The sequence below is a fragment of the Sinocyclocheilus grahami genome, unplaced genomic scaffold (assembly GCF_001515645.1).
Source record: "Sinocyclocheilus grahami isolate Dianchi unplaced genomic scaffold, SAMN03320097.WGS_v1.1 scaffold3.1, whole genome shotgun sequence".
NCBI lineage: Eukaryota > Metazoa > Chordata > Actinopteri > Cypriniformes > Cyprinidae > Sinocyclocheilus > Sinocyclocheilus grahami.
This window is the reverse complement of record NW_015505182.1, coordinates 1,533,877-1,547,555: the sequence shown is the minus strand read 5'-3', so window position 1 is coordinate 1,547,555 and position 13,679 is coordinate 1,533,877. Positions and strand designations below refer to the sequence as shown.

At 36.1% G+C, this 13,679-nt stretch overlaps 3 protein-coding genes across 6 annotated transcripts in view; 1 reads left to right on the top strand and 2 right to left on the bottom strand.

Annotated features, from left to right (window-relative positions):
* The window catches only part of LOC107564220 (uncharacterized), an 8,718-nt gene extending 5,741 nt beyond the window's left edge, over positions 1-2,977 (bottom strand). For 2 of the 3 annotated variants that reach the window (XM_016249267.1, XM_016249417.1), the window contains exons 1-6: positions 2,906-2,977; positions 2,030-2,403; positions 1,751-1,888; positions 851-974; positions 402-760; positions 224-306 (exon numbers count right to left, since the gene is read on the bottom strand). In XM_016249267.1, the coding sequence (XP_016104753.1) occupies positions 224-306; positions 402-760; positions 851-974; positions 1,751-1,888; positions 2,030-2,370 (1,045 nt within the window). In that variant the 5' untranslated portion in view covers positions 2,371-2,403; positions 2,906-2,977. Of the gene's footprint in view, positions 1-223; positions 307-401; positions 761-850; positions 975-1,750; positions 1,889-2,029; positions 2,404-2,829 lie in introns of all 3 variants that reach the window. The other variant, XM_016249343.1, reaches the window with a different exon arrangement.
* Positions 2,978-3,644: 667 nt separating this feature from the next.
* On the bottom strand, positions 3,645-9,275 carry LOC107563980 (CXXC-type zinc finger protein 1-like). Of its 2 annotated transcripts, none has more exons than XM_016248988.1 (14): positions 9,034-9,275; positions 8,495-8,610; positions 8,297-8,397; positions 8,064-8,188; positions 7,505-7,660; positions 7,292-7,429; positions 7,007-7,114; positions 5,951-6,129; positions 5,620-5,827; positions 5,375-5,485; positions 5,207-5,256; positions 4,726-4,822; positions 3,986-4,138; positions 3,645-3,905 (listed from the first exon to the last, which is right to left on the bottom strand). In XM_016248988.1, the coding sequence occupies exons 1-14, from the start codon at positions 9,049-9,051 to the stop codon at positions 3,759-3,761; spliced, it is 1,707 nt and encodes a 568-aa protein (XP_016104474.1). In that variant the 5' UTR covers positions 9,052-9,275; the 3' UTR covers positions 3,645-3,758. The 2 variants fall into 2 exon arrangements, with proteins under 2 accessions (XP_016104474.1, XP_016104547.1); XM_016249061.1 differs by having other exon boundaries at positions 9,049-9,275.
* A 1,460-nt stretch (positions 9,276-10,735) lies between these two features.
* On the top strand, positions 10,736-13,349 carry LOC107564124 (myoD family inhibitor domain-containing protein-like). The gene is made up of 3 exons (XM_016249162.1): positions 10,736-10,856; positions 11,157-11,390; positions 13,036-13,349. The coding sequence occupies exons 1-3, from the start codon at positions 10,736-10,738 to the stop codon at positions 13,347-13,349; spliced, it is 669 nt and encodes a 222-aa protein (XP_016104648.1).
* The last annotated feature ends 330 nt before the right edge of the window (positions 13,350-13,679 follow it).

Here is a 13,679-nt window from a genome sequence, read left to right as displayed (position 1 = left end):
ATTATTTTATTTTCTTAAATGTGTGTATATATATATATATATATATATATATATATAGTATTTATAGAGTTTTAATTACTTTTTCTTATTTGTAAGTCACTTTGAATAAAAGCGTCTGCTAAATGACTAAAAGTAAAAGTAATAGCATTAGCTGAAATACACTATTGCTGCTTACTTGCCTGCACTCACAAACTGGAAAATAAATGAATACATTTTGACTTACATGTGTTACCCTTTAGCCTGCAATTCTGGCACATAGTTTGTCCCTGTTCAAAAGTATAGGTTTTATGACATCTTAGGCAGACACTGAGTACAAACAAAAAGAACAGAGTGAAGAAAGATATTAACACCGCTGTTTTTGACATTTAGGCTATAGTGTAAGAAAAAGAAGCATTGCCTACCCAAAACATTTTTGTGGATTTCCACTGGCACCATTGATGGGCCTATCTGGGGCCACAGACACTGAACCGCTCAGAGGAGGAGGAGCTGGATTCGCAGAATCTTCAGTTAGATCAATAGTAAGTTGTGCAGTGGCACTTGATAAAGCGGTATTTGTCTCAGGACTAGAATAGGTATTGCATTTTGGAGTGGTCACTGTATTGGCACCCTTTTGGATTGAATATGTGCTCAACTTCGGAGCTGTACCATAGCTGAGACTAGTTGAAGATCCTGGATTGCCAGCTGCACCACCTGTATCTGCCAATTCATTTGGAAAACTGGGTACAGAAAAGTGTGCCTGGGGAGAATCCAGTTTCCTTCTCTATGGATACCAGAATGTAGATATTAGTGGGAAATATGTGAATAAATTTAAGCCAAAAAAATGAAGAGAGCATGCTGAACAACATCTCACCTTTCTTCTTCGAGGCTCTTCACCAAGAAACTGGCCCGTTTTAAAATCAAAATTTGTGAGGTCCACAGATTGACTTATATATTTCACAAGCTCAACCCTACTTCTTACTTTATGACCTCTTGGACTGAAAGGAAAAAAATAATAAAAAAAATTAATGGGTGATGCAAAATGAACGTGCCACACAGTAATGCTTTAGCATTACATCATTTACTCACCAATGGATGCTCTGCAGTGAATGGATGCCAGAGTCCAAACAGCTGATAAAAACATCACAATAATCCACACGATTATATCAATTAACGTCTTGTCTTAAGCTGCATGTTTGTGATCAATTCATTGAGATGTTTTTAACTTCAAACCATTGCTTCTGGCTAAAATATGAGTCCTCGATCCATAATATTGCTTTTTCCAGTGAAAAACACATCCCGTTAGAATCAGGAAAGAAATATGCACAGATCAAGCACCATTTACAAGCAAAAACTGTCCAAAACAGCTCTAAACATATATTTTCAATATTTTGATGTGAGAGGACAAAAGCAGATGGACTTTTTCACTGGAGGAAGTGTTATTACAAACTCACATTTTGGCCACAAGCAAGGGTTTAACATTAAAATGCCTTACAAACATGCATTTGCTTTTAACTTCACAAGAAGATATTAATTGATAAACTGGAATTGTGGGGATTACTTGTGGAATGTTTGGACTCTCATTCTGATGGCACCCATTCACTGCAGAGGATCTATTAGTGAGCAAGTACTGTAATGCTAAATTTGTCTAAATCTGTACAGATGAAAGAAAAAAAATTCATCTACATCTTGAATGTTATGAGGGTGAGTTTTTTTTAGCAAATTTTTTTTTTAATTTCTAACTATTCTTTTAATTGAGTCGTTTTTACAATACCTCATATAGTATGTATCACTACGTCCTTCACTGGTGCCTGACCGACGAAAAACCTGTTTGCGTTTCCATCCTTGCCCTAATGATGGCCAATCTTCCCATTCTTCATCTACCTCGCATTGTGCTCTCCTCCTCGGTCTCCTAGAAGAAAAAGCAAAACATACAAAAATATGTTTAAAAAATAGTGAAGTGCATAAGAGAAAACTTATAAATTTTCTAGAACTCATCACTTAAAGTTTGATGTGAGGTGTTTAATTATTAGAATCCAGGTCATGTACATACCCAACACCTCTGCCACCTCTCTCTCCAGTGCTTTTCCTAACACTAACCACACTGCCGCTCCATTCGCTCCCCACAAGGCTCTCTACTTCTCCATCAACGCTCGGGGAATCGACATCGTCACAGTCTTCTTCGAGTGGCTCCAACCAGTCACAAGGTGGTTTGTCGACGTCTTTGGAAGACTCGCCCTCCTTCTCAGTTACAGCTCCCTCTTTGTTTTCATCTGTGACATGATTCTGAATGTCTGTGCTTTCTGTGGGCTCTTTGCTTTCCTCTGTATTTGCATCTATGACTTCGGTTGTTGGTTCTGCAGGTGCCTCAGCCACTACTTCCTCCGTTTCCATGTTAGTATAGCCTCCCTGTTCTTCTTATGACAGCTGCAATAAGGAAATACACATTAGTGGGGCAACACCCAGATACAGTGTTTTAAGCAGCAAACAATACTTGTTCAGTTCTTCTACCTTCCAGCACTGTAAATCATCTACTTTTTGTCCATCAGAAGCTCCTTCATTTTAATAACGTTGAACTATCTGAATAATCTCTTTGCAATATGTTATGCATTCAGCTCAGACACCTGCAATTGAATCCAACAGTCAGCTGACTGCCTATTGTTGCTCTTCGTGTAAATACCAAACGCTTTATCTTTTAAACCACGACTTTTGATGCAGAAAATGCTGTCTAGGTAGTCAGCAAACTAGGTTTTGAGACACAGCCTTACACGTATTAGCGCCAATACTTAGCGTGGTAGCTAAAATATTAGCAAACGCGAAATGATAGTAAATAAAAAAATTACTGGGATTTACCTGGACTGATTGCTGTTTTTAACGGTCATGTTAAACTAAAATCATAAATACGATCCCGCCATTCCTAAAAACCTACCTGTAAACCCTTCAACAATCCTCACATTGATATATTTTAAATACTGAAACAGGAGAGGGACCGGAAGTGCTGTTGTAACCCGGAAACACGTGACTCGAGCATTTTGAATAAATAAAGTTCCCTGCTCACGTCTCAAAAAGCTAGACTGATGTTGCGCTGCTTGATGTAACATTTACGTCTTTGATGTACTGCTAGACGACAGACCTTAAGAGATTTAACAAAATAGCACGATAGATTTTTTTTTCTGATTACAAATTACTTTATCAGCGTAAACATGAGTCAAAAGTTGAAAAAGTAACATGAATCTCTGAATTTCGTCGTTTTTTGTTACTTTTCATAAATTGTATTTAATAATAAAATGTATTCATCATTACATTTTTCACACTACATATATATGATATACGGAGAAACTCCTATTAACCCCTAGACGTGGAAATAAATAGGCCTTTTATAAAAATTTATTTTAACTACAGAGTAGGCTAAAATACTTATCATTAAACTTAAAAAAAAAAAAAAAACATTTATATTGTCTATTTTTATGTCTAATTGTTATTTCGTCTCTGTTCTGGAAGCTAGTTTTACCAAGACAAATTCCTTGTAAGCATACTTGCTCATATCAATATAGTATAGATAAAATAACTAAAAAATAAAGCAAGAAATCTGAGGATCACAACAAAAATTACAATTCCATAATTAACTAATTGAGCACAAGTCAAATGAATCAATGCAGACTGAAGGAGACACATGAAGAGAGTTTTAATATGAATGACATCATCCAAATAGTGACAAATATACAATATGAAAAGTATACAAATATAAAGAAATCATTTTTGAGCACAGATTGTTGGCATGGCTATCTGTCTTTGTTGCTGCGGAGATCAGTGGTCAGAGGGTCATGCTGGATGGTCTGGTGGAGCATCAGGGCCAATAGTCCTGCTCTGTTGGTCATGGCCGTCCTCACATTGCGTTCTTGTTCAAACAACTCATCCAGCTTGTACCACTGTTTGGAGGGGAAAGTATGAGTTATAAGAAACTAAATTAAGACTACAATGAAAATAAGTTTGGAAGAACTTGACTGACCACTCTGACACGCTCCAGATCCACCTCCGCCCGTCTGAGCTTCTCCCAGCAGTAATGCTTGTTGCACTTGCGTTTCGAGACCCTGCAATACTCTCCAGTCGGCTCAAATACATTACGCACTAATGGACATCCACACACCTCATCTGCTGGGACCTGAGAAGAGAAAAACAGAATAGTAATTTACTGAACACAAATCCTGTTATGAAGAGATGTCTGAAGATGCAGTTAGTTTCGTTCAGGGGTTTTTCAAGCCCATCTTCTTGGAGACCCCCAGCACTGTATATTTTGTACGCCCCCCTTATCGGACACACCCAGTTCAGGTCTTGCAGTCTTCCACTAATGAGCTGATGAGTTGAATCAGGTGTGTTAGATGAGGGAGACAAACAGGTTAGAAAAAGCCCGGTTTAGGTGTTTACACAACACCGTTTTCGACTAAAAACGGAAATGTTATATGCATTTTGGCCATTCATTTACATGACAATGGAGTTTTGGGAGCTTAAAAATGCAAAGTTTCTGTGTAAAAAGTAGCATCGCCAACTGCTGGCCTAGCATGAATACTACAGCGTCTTTAGTATTTTGCGGATCCATGTGAACAGGGGTTGTTTAGACAATGTTGTTGTGTGTACGTGAAACTTTTCCAAAATGCAAAGAAAAAAATTCCATTGTAAGTACAATCATTGTTGTGTAAACGTACCCTTAGTTTGAGCAGAAATACTGTGGGACCATCACTAAACTCTCACCTTTGGATCTCTGGAATGTTCTGGACATAAAACTTGGAGTCTCTTGCAGTATGTTTTACTCTGAAGGTTATAAACATCACAGAAGAGTCTTGTTGCCCTAATAGAAGAAATAAATATATATATATACACATATATTATACATTTAAAAAAAACTTTGATTTTATTGCAAAGAAAAAGAAAAAAAGAATCAATTGAGATGAAATACCATTTGTGAAGTATTTAATTTCCTGCATATATTAAAAAAATAGTCATTATCATACAGTTATTATAAAATAATAATAATGAAAATAATACACATATTTTTGAAATTCCAGAAAAATAACAAGTGTATTATATACACCACAGACTTTTGGTAAAACTGCACACAAATAAAGCAAGTAGAGGAAGTATAACAAGAAAACTAAGTGAATGAAGGATATACAGACACATTCAATCAAAACTGCTGTACTATATAATAATAATTGAAATATAGCCCTCTTACCCTTCTATTCTGGTTGGGAAAATGGAACCGAAAGAGGTCTGGCTTTCATACTGTTAAAATAATAAATCAAGTGTTAGTGTAATACAAACCAATTTTGTTTTAAGGAATGCCACATCAGACCAAAATTCACTATTCAATAAATCAGCTCAGAAAACTAAATATATTCACCTTGGCATAACATCTTTCCATATGCCTCAGCGCCACCTTGGGGTTAATAGGGTGACTACAGGACACACAGAAGATCTGAAGGTCTGTGTCTTCACTGTCCGTTTCATTCACCTGCAAGACAGGACATTAGCTAGCTTACACCAATAAATATGACAAGATCCCTGAAACACATAAATTCTATCTTATACTAATTACTCGACAAAATTCAATGATATTAGCATAAGAAAGTATTGCTGGGAACTCACATCCTCATCCTGTTGGACCACCTGCTGCTTGGCTTTGGCAATGATACCCTCGAGCTCGTGGAAACGGCGCTCCATCTCGGCGAGGCGCATCCGAGCAGCCTGCTGCTCCCTGCGGATGCGCTCCAGTTGTTTTTTGCCCTGTTCCTCAGCGATGCAGGGGCTCTGCTGCCACTGCTGGATGCGCTGTGGGAGGATCTCGTAGATGCGGCTGCACAAATCAGCAGATCAATAAATCAACACAATCTTACGTACAAAACACATAAAACTGGTATTGGTATAACATTGCGTGACTGTTCCATGCTGCTTGGCTGCACTTAATGAAATAACCTACTTGGTGGCCAGCTTCATGCCACAGTCCTCAGAGCAGTATTTTGAGTTTGGACGTGTTGACTCGATACAGTTTGGCCCCAGACACTGTTGCAAGTCTCCTCCATGTCTGCCATCTCCCCTCTCGCTGTGTCTCAAACGATCACGGTGCTTCTGTTTCTGCTTGTGGCGACGGGACTCTTTCTGTGAAAGACGAGCACAGTTATGAGATGAGCAAACAATTCTGAAGAATGTTGGTAACCAAACAGTTTCTAGTCCTCACTGACTGCCATAGTATTTTGTTGCATACTATAGAACTCAGTGGGGACCAAAAACTGTTTGGTTAACAACATTCTTCAAACTATTTTCTCATACGTTAAACAGAAGAAATAAACTCATACAGGTTAGGAATAACTTGAGGGTGAATAAATGAAAATTTTCATTACTAGGTGAACCATCCCTTCAACCCACATGTTATGCTCTGGTCATTTTGACTTCCTGAAAATGCTAGTTAATATTACTCCAATGGACTAACATTTTCTTAGGGTATAACAGCTTCTACCAAAAAATATTAAATAATGTTTGTGTTTTGGGGGGGGGGGGGATTACATTTGTGATGTTCCCAGTTAAAAATGACCAGCCTACAAAAGATTGCTCATAAATTTCTCTTTAAGCTATAATATTAGTTTTAATTTAATTAGCACAGGTTTTATATTTCTTTTTGGAACTGATTGATTGTAGGCCTCTCTGAACATTAATCTTTTACACCTCAGTTTCTGAGTGAACATTGCTGTAGTTATCCACAATGAATACTTTTCTCAATCAAAATTGAGGTGTGTAAGATCAGATCAAGGAGACCAACAATCAATCAGGTCCAAAAAGAAATACAAAACCTGTACACACTGAAAGAAAAACTGACAAAAAAATTGAATCTAAGATTTGGTGATGATATAGCATATTGACAGATTTATTTATTTATTTTTTTACAATTAATTAATGAATTACAATTTTTTTTTTAATTAATTTGGTAAAGGATTGTCAGCACAGCACAAGGGTTAAGGAACTGTGTTTCTCATTGTACCTTTTTGTCAAATTTTTTGTCTCTCCTCTTGACGTGCTTGACTTTTATAGCTTTCTTCCGTTGGACAGGGCTGTAAAATGGGCCGTCTTCCTCATCACTGCCCCATGACTTAAAAAAAAAAAAAAGAAGGGTGAGGTTCGTCTACGAGTGCTAGACCTAAAGCATCATCCTCATCAAGCATATCTCACAAAAATACTCAGGTTAAAATATATATTCTAACCTGACAAGTTCAAAGAAATGTATATACTAAGTGGCTGTGGCTGAGCTACAGCAATTAGTGGTTACCGCATTTCTGCCCTTGTAATGCTCATATGGCTCCATATCGTTCTCATCATAATCATCTAAGTATCGTCTATCCCTGTGCATTATATTGTCCTTCCTTTCACACAGAGAAAACTCCTCGTCTCGAACACGCAGCATTTTCTGCAAAAACATAGAGAGAGAAAATTAACTACAAAACAAAAACAAAACAAACCACCTAAATATAAAGAAACTCACCCGTGCACGGACAACACACTGCCTTAGACGACATTTCTGACGAATCTTGTTTGGGCCGCCAAATTTCTTCATGTCTTTACAGAAGTCGCATTGACCACAGTCCTCCGTCCTAGTGCAGGGTTCACATTCACCACACATACGAGCAGAGCGCTTCACCTGGAATGCAGTTTGTAGACAATAATATTTTTTACCTTTGTTCTTTAATAAATGTAATAATTACATGCAGGTTTAATGGAGGTTACAAGGTACATTTAAGGGCTGGAGGATTATATATATATATATATATATATATATATATAAACTTTATTTTAATTTAAACTTATTTAAAATTGTATTTTTATTTTATTAATTTTCATGTTTGAATTTTGTTTTAAAATAAATTAAGTTCCATAATAGTCAAAAATCTAAATAATCAAATGAGATTAAATATAATTTTTGAAGCATTTAATTCAGTGCATATTTCCAAAAATAATTTTGATCAAATTACCCACCCATAATGCAACAGAGAAAGTGACATCATAAAAGGCGAACTTGGATGGTGAACTTGAGAAACACTAACTTTAGATCCTCGACGCTTATCGATCTTATACTCTGGAGTGCTGGATCGTTTTTCAACTCTCTCTGGCTCGACGTCTTTATCACGGTTCTTTTTCCGATAGCGTATCGAAAGAGATGGATCCAATTCTAAGAGATGAAGAATATTTGAGAAAGAATTAACACATATTCTAACACAACATATTATGTTCAAGTGCATGTTTAAATATTTTGAGGTGAAAGTCTTTAGTCACTGACCCTGACACTGTTGGCAGTACCACTCCCTGATCACTTTGGCCATCTTCTCTGTCACATTTATACAGTGACCATGGAACCACTCATTGCAGTTGTCACAACCACTACGGGAAAAAGATTTGATGAAAAATTAAGCACTCAGTTTGGACACATACACTGTCATACCTTTAGTGAGAACATGGTTGGAGAGATTTGTCTTACATCATGAAGCAGTTTATGTCTGGTTTTCGACAAATGCAGTAGAGAGGAGTATTCTCTGCATCTACTACAGCTCTGTCCATTGCTGGAGTCTGGTCTATATCAGACATCTCGCTGTCCTATGACGACAGAGGCAATACAATGGAAATATCGTGTTCACAAATACATGAGCTACACAAGCTACACTTAATGGGAATATCAACAGATTCAAAGACGATGGCACCCAAACATTAATAACAAAAACAAAAATAATAAAAAATAAAGATTAGATATTCATTTGACACAAAAAGTACTTTTTACATGTTTTGACCACAGTTCCAAATCAGTAAATCACAATACATATTAGCATGATAGCACACTTGTTAACAACAAATTCGATTACGTTAGCTATTAACCTATTCATATTTACTCCCGCTTACAATACAATTCGTTAAATAATGCGTTGTTTAATTTGCAACAATTGTTTTCAGGGAATTTATTTTTGTTTTATTTTGACTGCTCAAGATGCAGCTGAAATGCTATCAGATCATACTTATACTTACATATATCAGACTTGCCATCACTGCTCCCCGCCTTCTGGAAGATCCGATCAAACAGAGCAAACGAGGACTGATTGAGATAATACCTCACTGCATAAACACGTCTGTATCCTGAATGTTCCGACCTTGATAACAGTACAATTCCTAACACAATACTACGAACTGAACCGATATTATAAAGCTTATAGTTGTTACATCGATCAGTGGCTAACAGCGTCGTTTCTGGTCTGTTTGGGCCGGTGCGGGAAGAGGGTTGCTTGTCATAATAAAAGTCATCACCGGGGAAAAGCTATGTACATTTTCTGAGATTCTGGTACAGTATAAATACCTAATAATCAATGTGTTTTCAGTAACTGTTTTATAATAAACAACAGCAATAAAAACAACAACAATATTAACAAGGATACACATTATTATTAATATTAGTAGTAGTAATTATATTATTATTATTATTATTATTATTTAATAATTGTTGTTGTAAATATATTTTATTGCATTTATTTATTGGTAGGGGGTGTGGTGTATGTGCGTCCTATCAACACTATGACATGCTAACGAATGGATAATGATCAGGCAAAGCAACTGCCCCTACAGCGCAAGTAAGAGAAAATCAACCTGGCATCTGACGGACGATGGGATGAAGGTGGTGGTGAAGGTTAGTGAATTTTGAACTTGAACTTTGAACGTGAACTTGACTGATCAAAGATAACAATAAAAAAAGATTTTATATGGCATAACTTGGCAATCGTAGAAAATAAGTAGGAAAAGGAAGCAACATGTGTGTGTGTATATGTATATTAGGTTGACAAAAAAAAAACGATTACAAATATAACATCACTCCTGCTGATATATGTATCCGTATAAATTTGGCGACACAATACCGCAGATAATATTGTTTACTTGATGACGAGGTGGTCAGATGTGCTTTACGATAATAATTTGGTCCTCAATTACCTTTGGTGACATTTGAGTTCCAGGAGAGTGTTAAATAAGCTGTAATGTTAAATTCTTTGTGATGAGAAATTAATATTATAGCCTACATAGAACATTTTGTTTTAATATCTCTTGTATTTTAAGGTATATCTCAATTAATATCCTGCAAAACTGAACTGTTTTTTATTTTTTCCAAACAAGGTTTTGAGATCCGCTTGAAAATAAGTTTTGCTGGCATCTCTCTGACACAAGGTAAGCAAACATTGGACTAATAGGTTGAAATGTATTGCCCTCTTTACATCTAAGATGCCTCTTATCCCTGTCACACAATATGTTCGCCAAATGGATTGAGATTAATAATAGATTAATGACTCTGGCACTTTTTGCTCCATCAGTACTTTTTATGCTAGGCTTTGTATTTTTTGCATATATATAATATTTTTTATATACTTTGTGCACATCAAATGAATAACTCTAAAATGAATGTCATCAGTAAAAGTAGTCTTGTTAGTCCCAAAACAGGGAAAGTGAAACGCATTATTAACGGTTAGTTCCGTAACATAACAACATGTCAAGTGATCAATTAGCTTTCTCCCTTTACAGTTTACCATTAGTATTTAAAATATGCTGCAGACTACAGCGCATCTATTTTCTTTGCTTCCTGTTTGAATATTTAATGACATAGTTAAGAGTTCAAATGCTCTGGCATTTTCACTCTACATCTTTACACTTATTCTTCTTGTAGTGAATACAGTGAGAGGAGTTTGAAAAGATGGACTGTGACCATGAGGATGAACACGGTGACCGGTCACCAACTGGATGGGAATCCAACCTTCGTGAAGATGAGCTGCAAAATAGTTCAGTTCTTAGTACATCAACTTTTCAACACACTGGTAAGACTTTTCTATTCACTTTTAATACTTCAGTATAGAGGAAAAGAGCAACTAATAGTGTGGTTTATTTATTTTACAGAGTCATCTGATGTAAAAGACTTGGAATCTACTAGAACATGTCTAAAGGATAGTGAATTATCACCAACTGATGAACTCTCTGGGAAGGAAAACTTATGTCTTATTTCCCCTCTTTGCAAATCGAAACCACTAGCATTTGGTAAATGTCCTTCACACTACCATTCATTTTTTAAACTAACATCCAAATAACTTTATTATTAGAATCTCCATTTTTTTTTATAGATGTGCATATCAAAGAAGTCCCAACAGATGTGAAAAAGCAATTTCAGAATGTTTTAAACCCACCTGGCAGTGACATCAGCGATGCTTTTCCTGTCTGTGTTCAGCTAGCCACAAATCATCTTAAAAAGTCACATATCACCGCTTATAAAGCAACACAACGTCATCGCAAAATCAGCCGATCCTCCACCTCCACCTCCACACTGAGTCGTATGAGCCTGAAAGCCCCTGTTGAAGGTAAGCAACACCTCAAATTACATTTGACTCAATGAAATGAGGGATTCAATTTTTATGACATCTAATGCATTATAGATGCTGAAATCCTCGCTAGCACGACTGACGAGCTTTCCCTCTTCCTGTCATCTTTTATCGTAATTATGATGATAAATTGAGGAGGATGCACACCAAACTTGGTGTGGTGCTGATTAGTAGTATAAAGGCTCTTAAGTTTACAAAACAGGATAGCAGTTTTATGGTGAGCTACACTGTTAGCAAAGCTGCTTTATTTGTGGGAACCACATCAATATTTTGTCAGTGATTCAGCCATTAATGGAATATTCTAGGTTCAATACAACTTAAGCTCAGTCAGCACTTGTGTCATAATAGTGTTGATTAACACAAAAATTCATTTAGACTTTTCTTTTTTTTTTTTAAATCTGGTTTACAGTGAGGCACTGTAAAGTAAGTGAATGAGGCCAATCACTGTTTTAATAGTATAGCAACAAGACGTAACTATTTGTGTTAACATGATTTTATTGTGAAAATCAGTTTCTGACTTTTTTCTGTGTAAAGTTATATAAATGTTAAACCTTTGTTGCTATGACAATGTAATGTTTAAAAAAGGGTAACATTTCAATTTAAAGGAATAGTTCACCAAAAGTGAAAATTTGCTGAAAATATACTCACTCAGGCTATCCAAGATGTAGATGAGTTTGTTTCTTCATCACAACAGATTTGGAGAAATGTACCATTACACTTGGTCACCAATGGATCCTCTGCAGTGAATGGGTGCCGTCAGAATGAGAGTCCAAACAGCTGATAAAAACATCACAACAATCCACAAGTAATCCACACAACTCCAGTTGATCAGTTAACATCTTGTGAAGCAAAAAACTGATAGTCTGTGAAAAATATATCCGTCATTAAGACATTTTAACTTTAAACCATTGCTTCATGGCCATATTGTTTTGGACTGTTTTTGCCTGTAAATGGTGCTTGATCTGAGCATATTTCTCTCCTGAATCACACTAGATGACTTTTTATTGGAGAAAGCATTATTATGGATAGAGGAAGTTAAAATCCTAATGATGGATTTGGCTGTTACAAACAGGCAGCTTTTTACTTCACAAGATGTTAATTGATGGACTGGAGTCGTTTGGATTACTTGTGGATTTTTGTGATGTTTTCATGAGCTGTTTGGACTCTCGGCACCCATTCACTGAGGATCTAATGGTGAGCAAGTGATGCAATGCTACATTTTTCAAATCTTTAGGTGAAACAAACTAATTTACAATTTGGATGACCTGAGGGTGGGTACAAATACAGTAAATTGTCATTTTTAGTTTAACTATACCTTTAAACAGCTTGCAGCGCAAATAATACACAAGATTTAACAGAATTAATGTAAGTGCTTTTATAAAATTATAAGCTGATTATTATAAGGCCTCATATACTTTTAATGTAAATGCCTCACCATAACCTCAATGTGTGCTTTTTAAAAGAAAAGGGAAAAAAACAAAAAGTTGAGAAATTAGTTGAAATAATTTTTTTGTGGTAATTAACATTATGCCACAGATGTCGACTATCTTATCTTGTATTGAATGCAGAATAAACATTTAATCTTAAAAACTTTTTTTTTTTTGCTTTTTCCTTGCACTTCTAGACCTGTGTGCATCCTTTCTGTTGGCGTGTTTGTTCTGTAAGTTTTGGGATTGCATGCTGGCCGTTGGTGATGGATGTCAATACTGCGTGGCCTCTATCTGTTCGTCCTTCTGCTCTAACGCATGCTGTTGCGACCCTTCCAATCTGGAGGACTTTATAGATTTTTGCCCATGTTGCAGCTGCACTGAATACATGGAGGCTTGCGGCTGCAGTTGTGGAGAAAACACCTTTGACTGCTCCATTTGCGATCTCTGTCTACAGACGACTGAGTGTCTGGAACTAGGCATGGAACTCTCTCAGCTTCTGTTTCACTAGCTGCTCATGACATCTCACACTCATTTATATACTACTCATGAGAATCACATAAAGCTAGAATGTAATGTAGCAAATGTAATGTGCTGATTTCACAAGCATGTAAATCTGCTGGTTGATTGTGGCTGTGATACTGCACGCCTGCATTTGATACTGCATTAGAGGAAAAAAATCATATGCTGTTTACTTGTCACCTGAACCAGATGATATTGAAATGGTAAAAAGTTTTGTTTTTTTATATATATATATATATATATATATATATATACAGTATAATTTTTTATATATGTGTGTATTTATGTGTATATATATATATATTTATATATATATATA

Bases quoted from the DNA above. Each gene is read 5' to 3' on its own strand.
- LOC107564124 (XM_016249162.1), top strand. From the start codon at position 10,736: ATGGACTGTGACCATGAGGATGAACACGGTGACCGGTCACCAACTGGA. The intron at 10,857-11,156 runs GTAAGACTTTTC...TTTTTTTTATAG, and splicing joins ATCAACTTTTCAACACACTG to ATGTGCATATCAAAGAAGTC. The intron at 11,391-13,035 runs GTAAGCAACACC...TTGCACTTCTAG, and splicing joins CCTGAAAGCCCCTGTTGAAG to ACCTGTGTGCATCCTTTCTG.
- LOC107563980 (XM_016248988.1), bottom strand. The intron at 5,486-5,619 runs GTGAGTTCCCAG...CCTGTCTTGCAG, and splicing joins TGGTCCAACAGGATGAGGAT to GTGAATGAAACGGACAGTGA. The intron at 3,906-3,985 runs GTCAGTCAAGTT...CCCTCCAAACAG, and splicing joins ATCTGGAGCGTGTCAGAGTG to TGGTACAAGCTGGATGAGTT.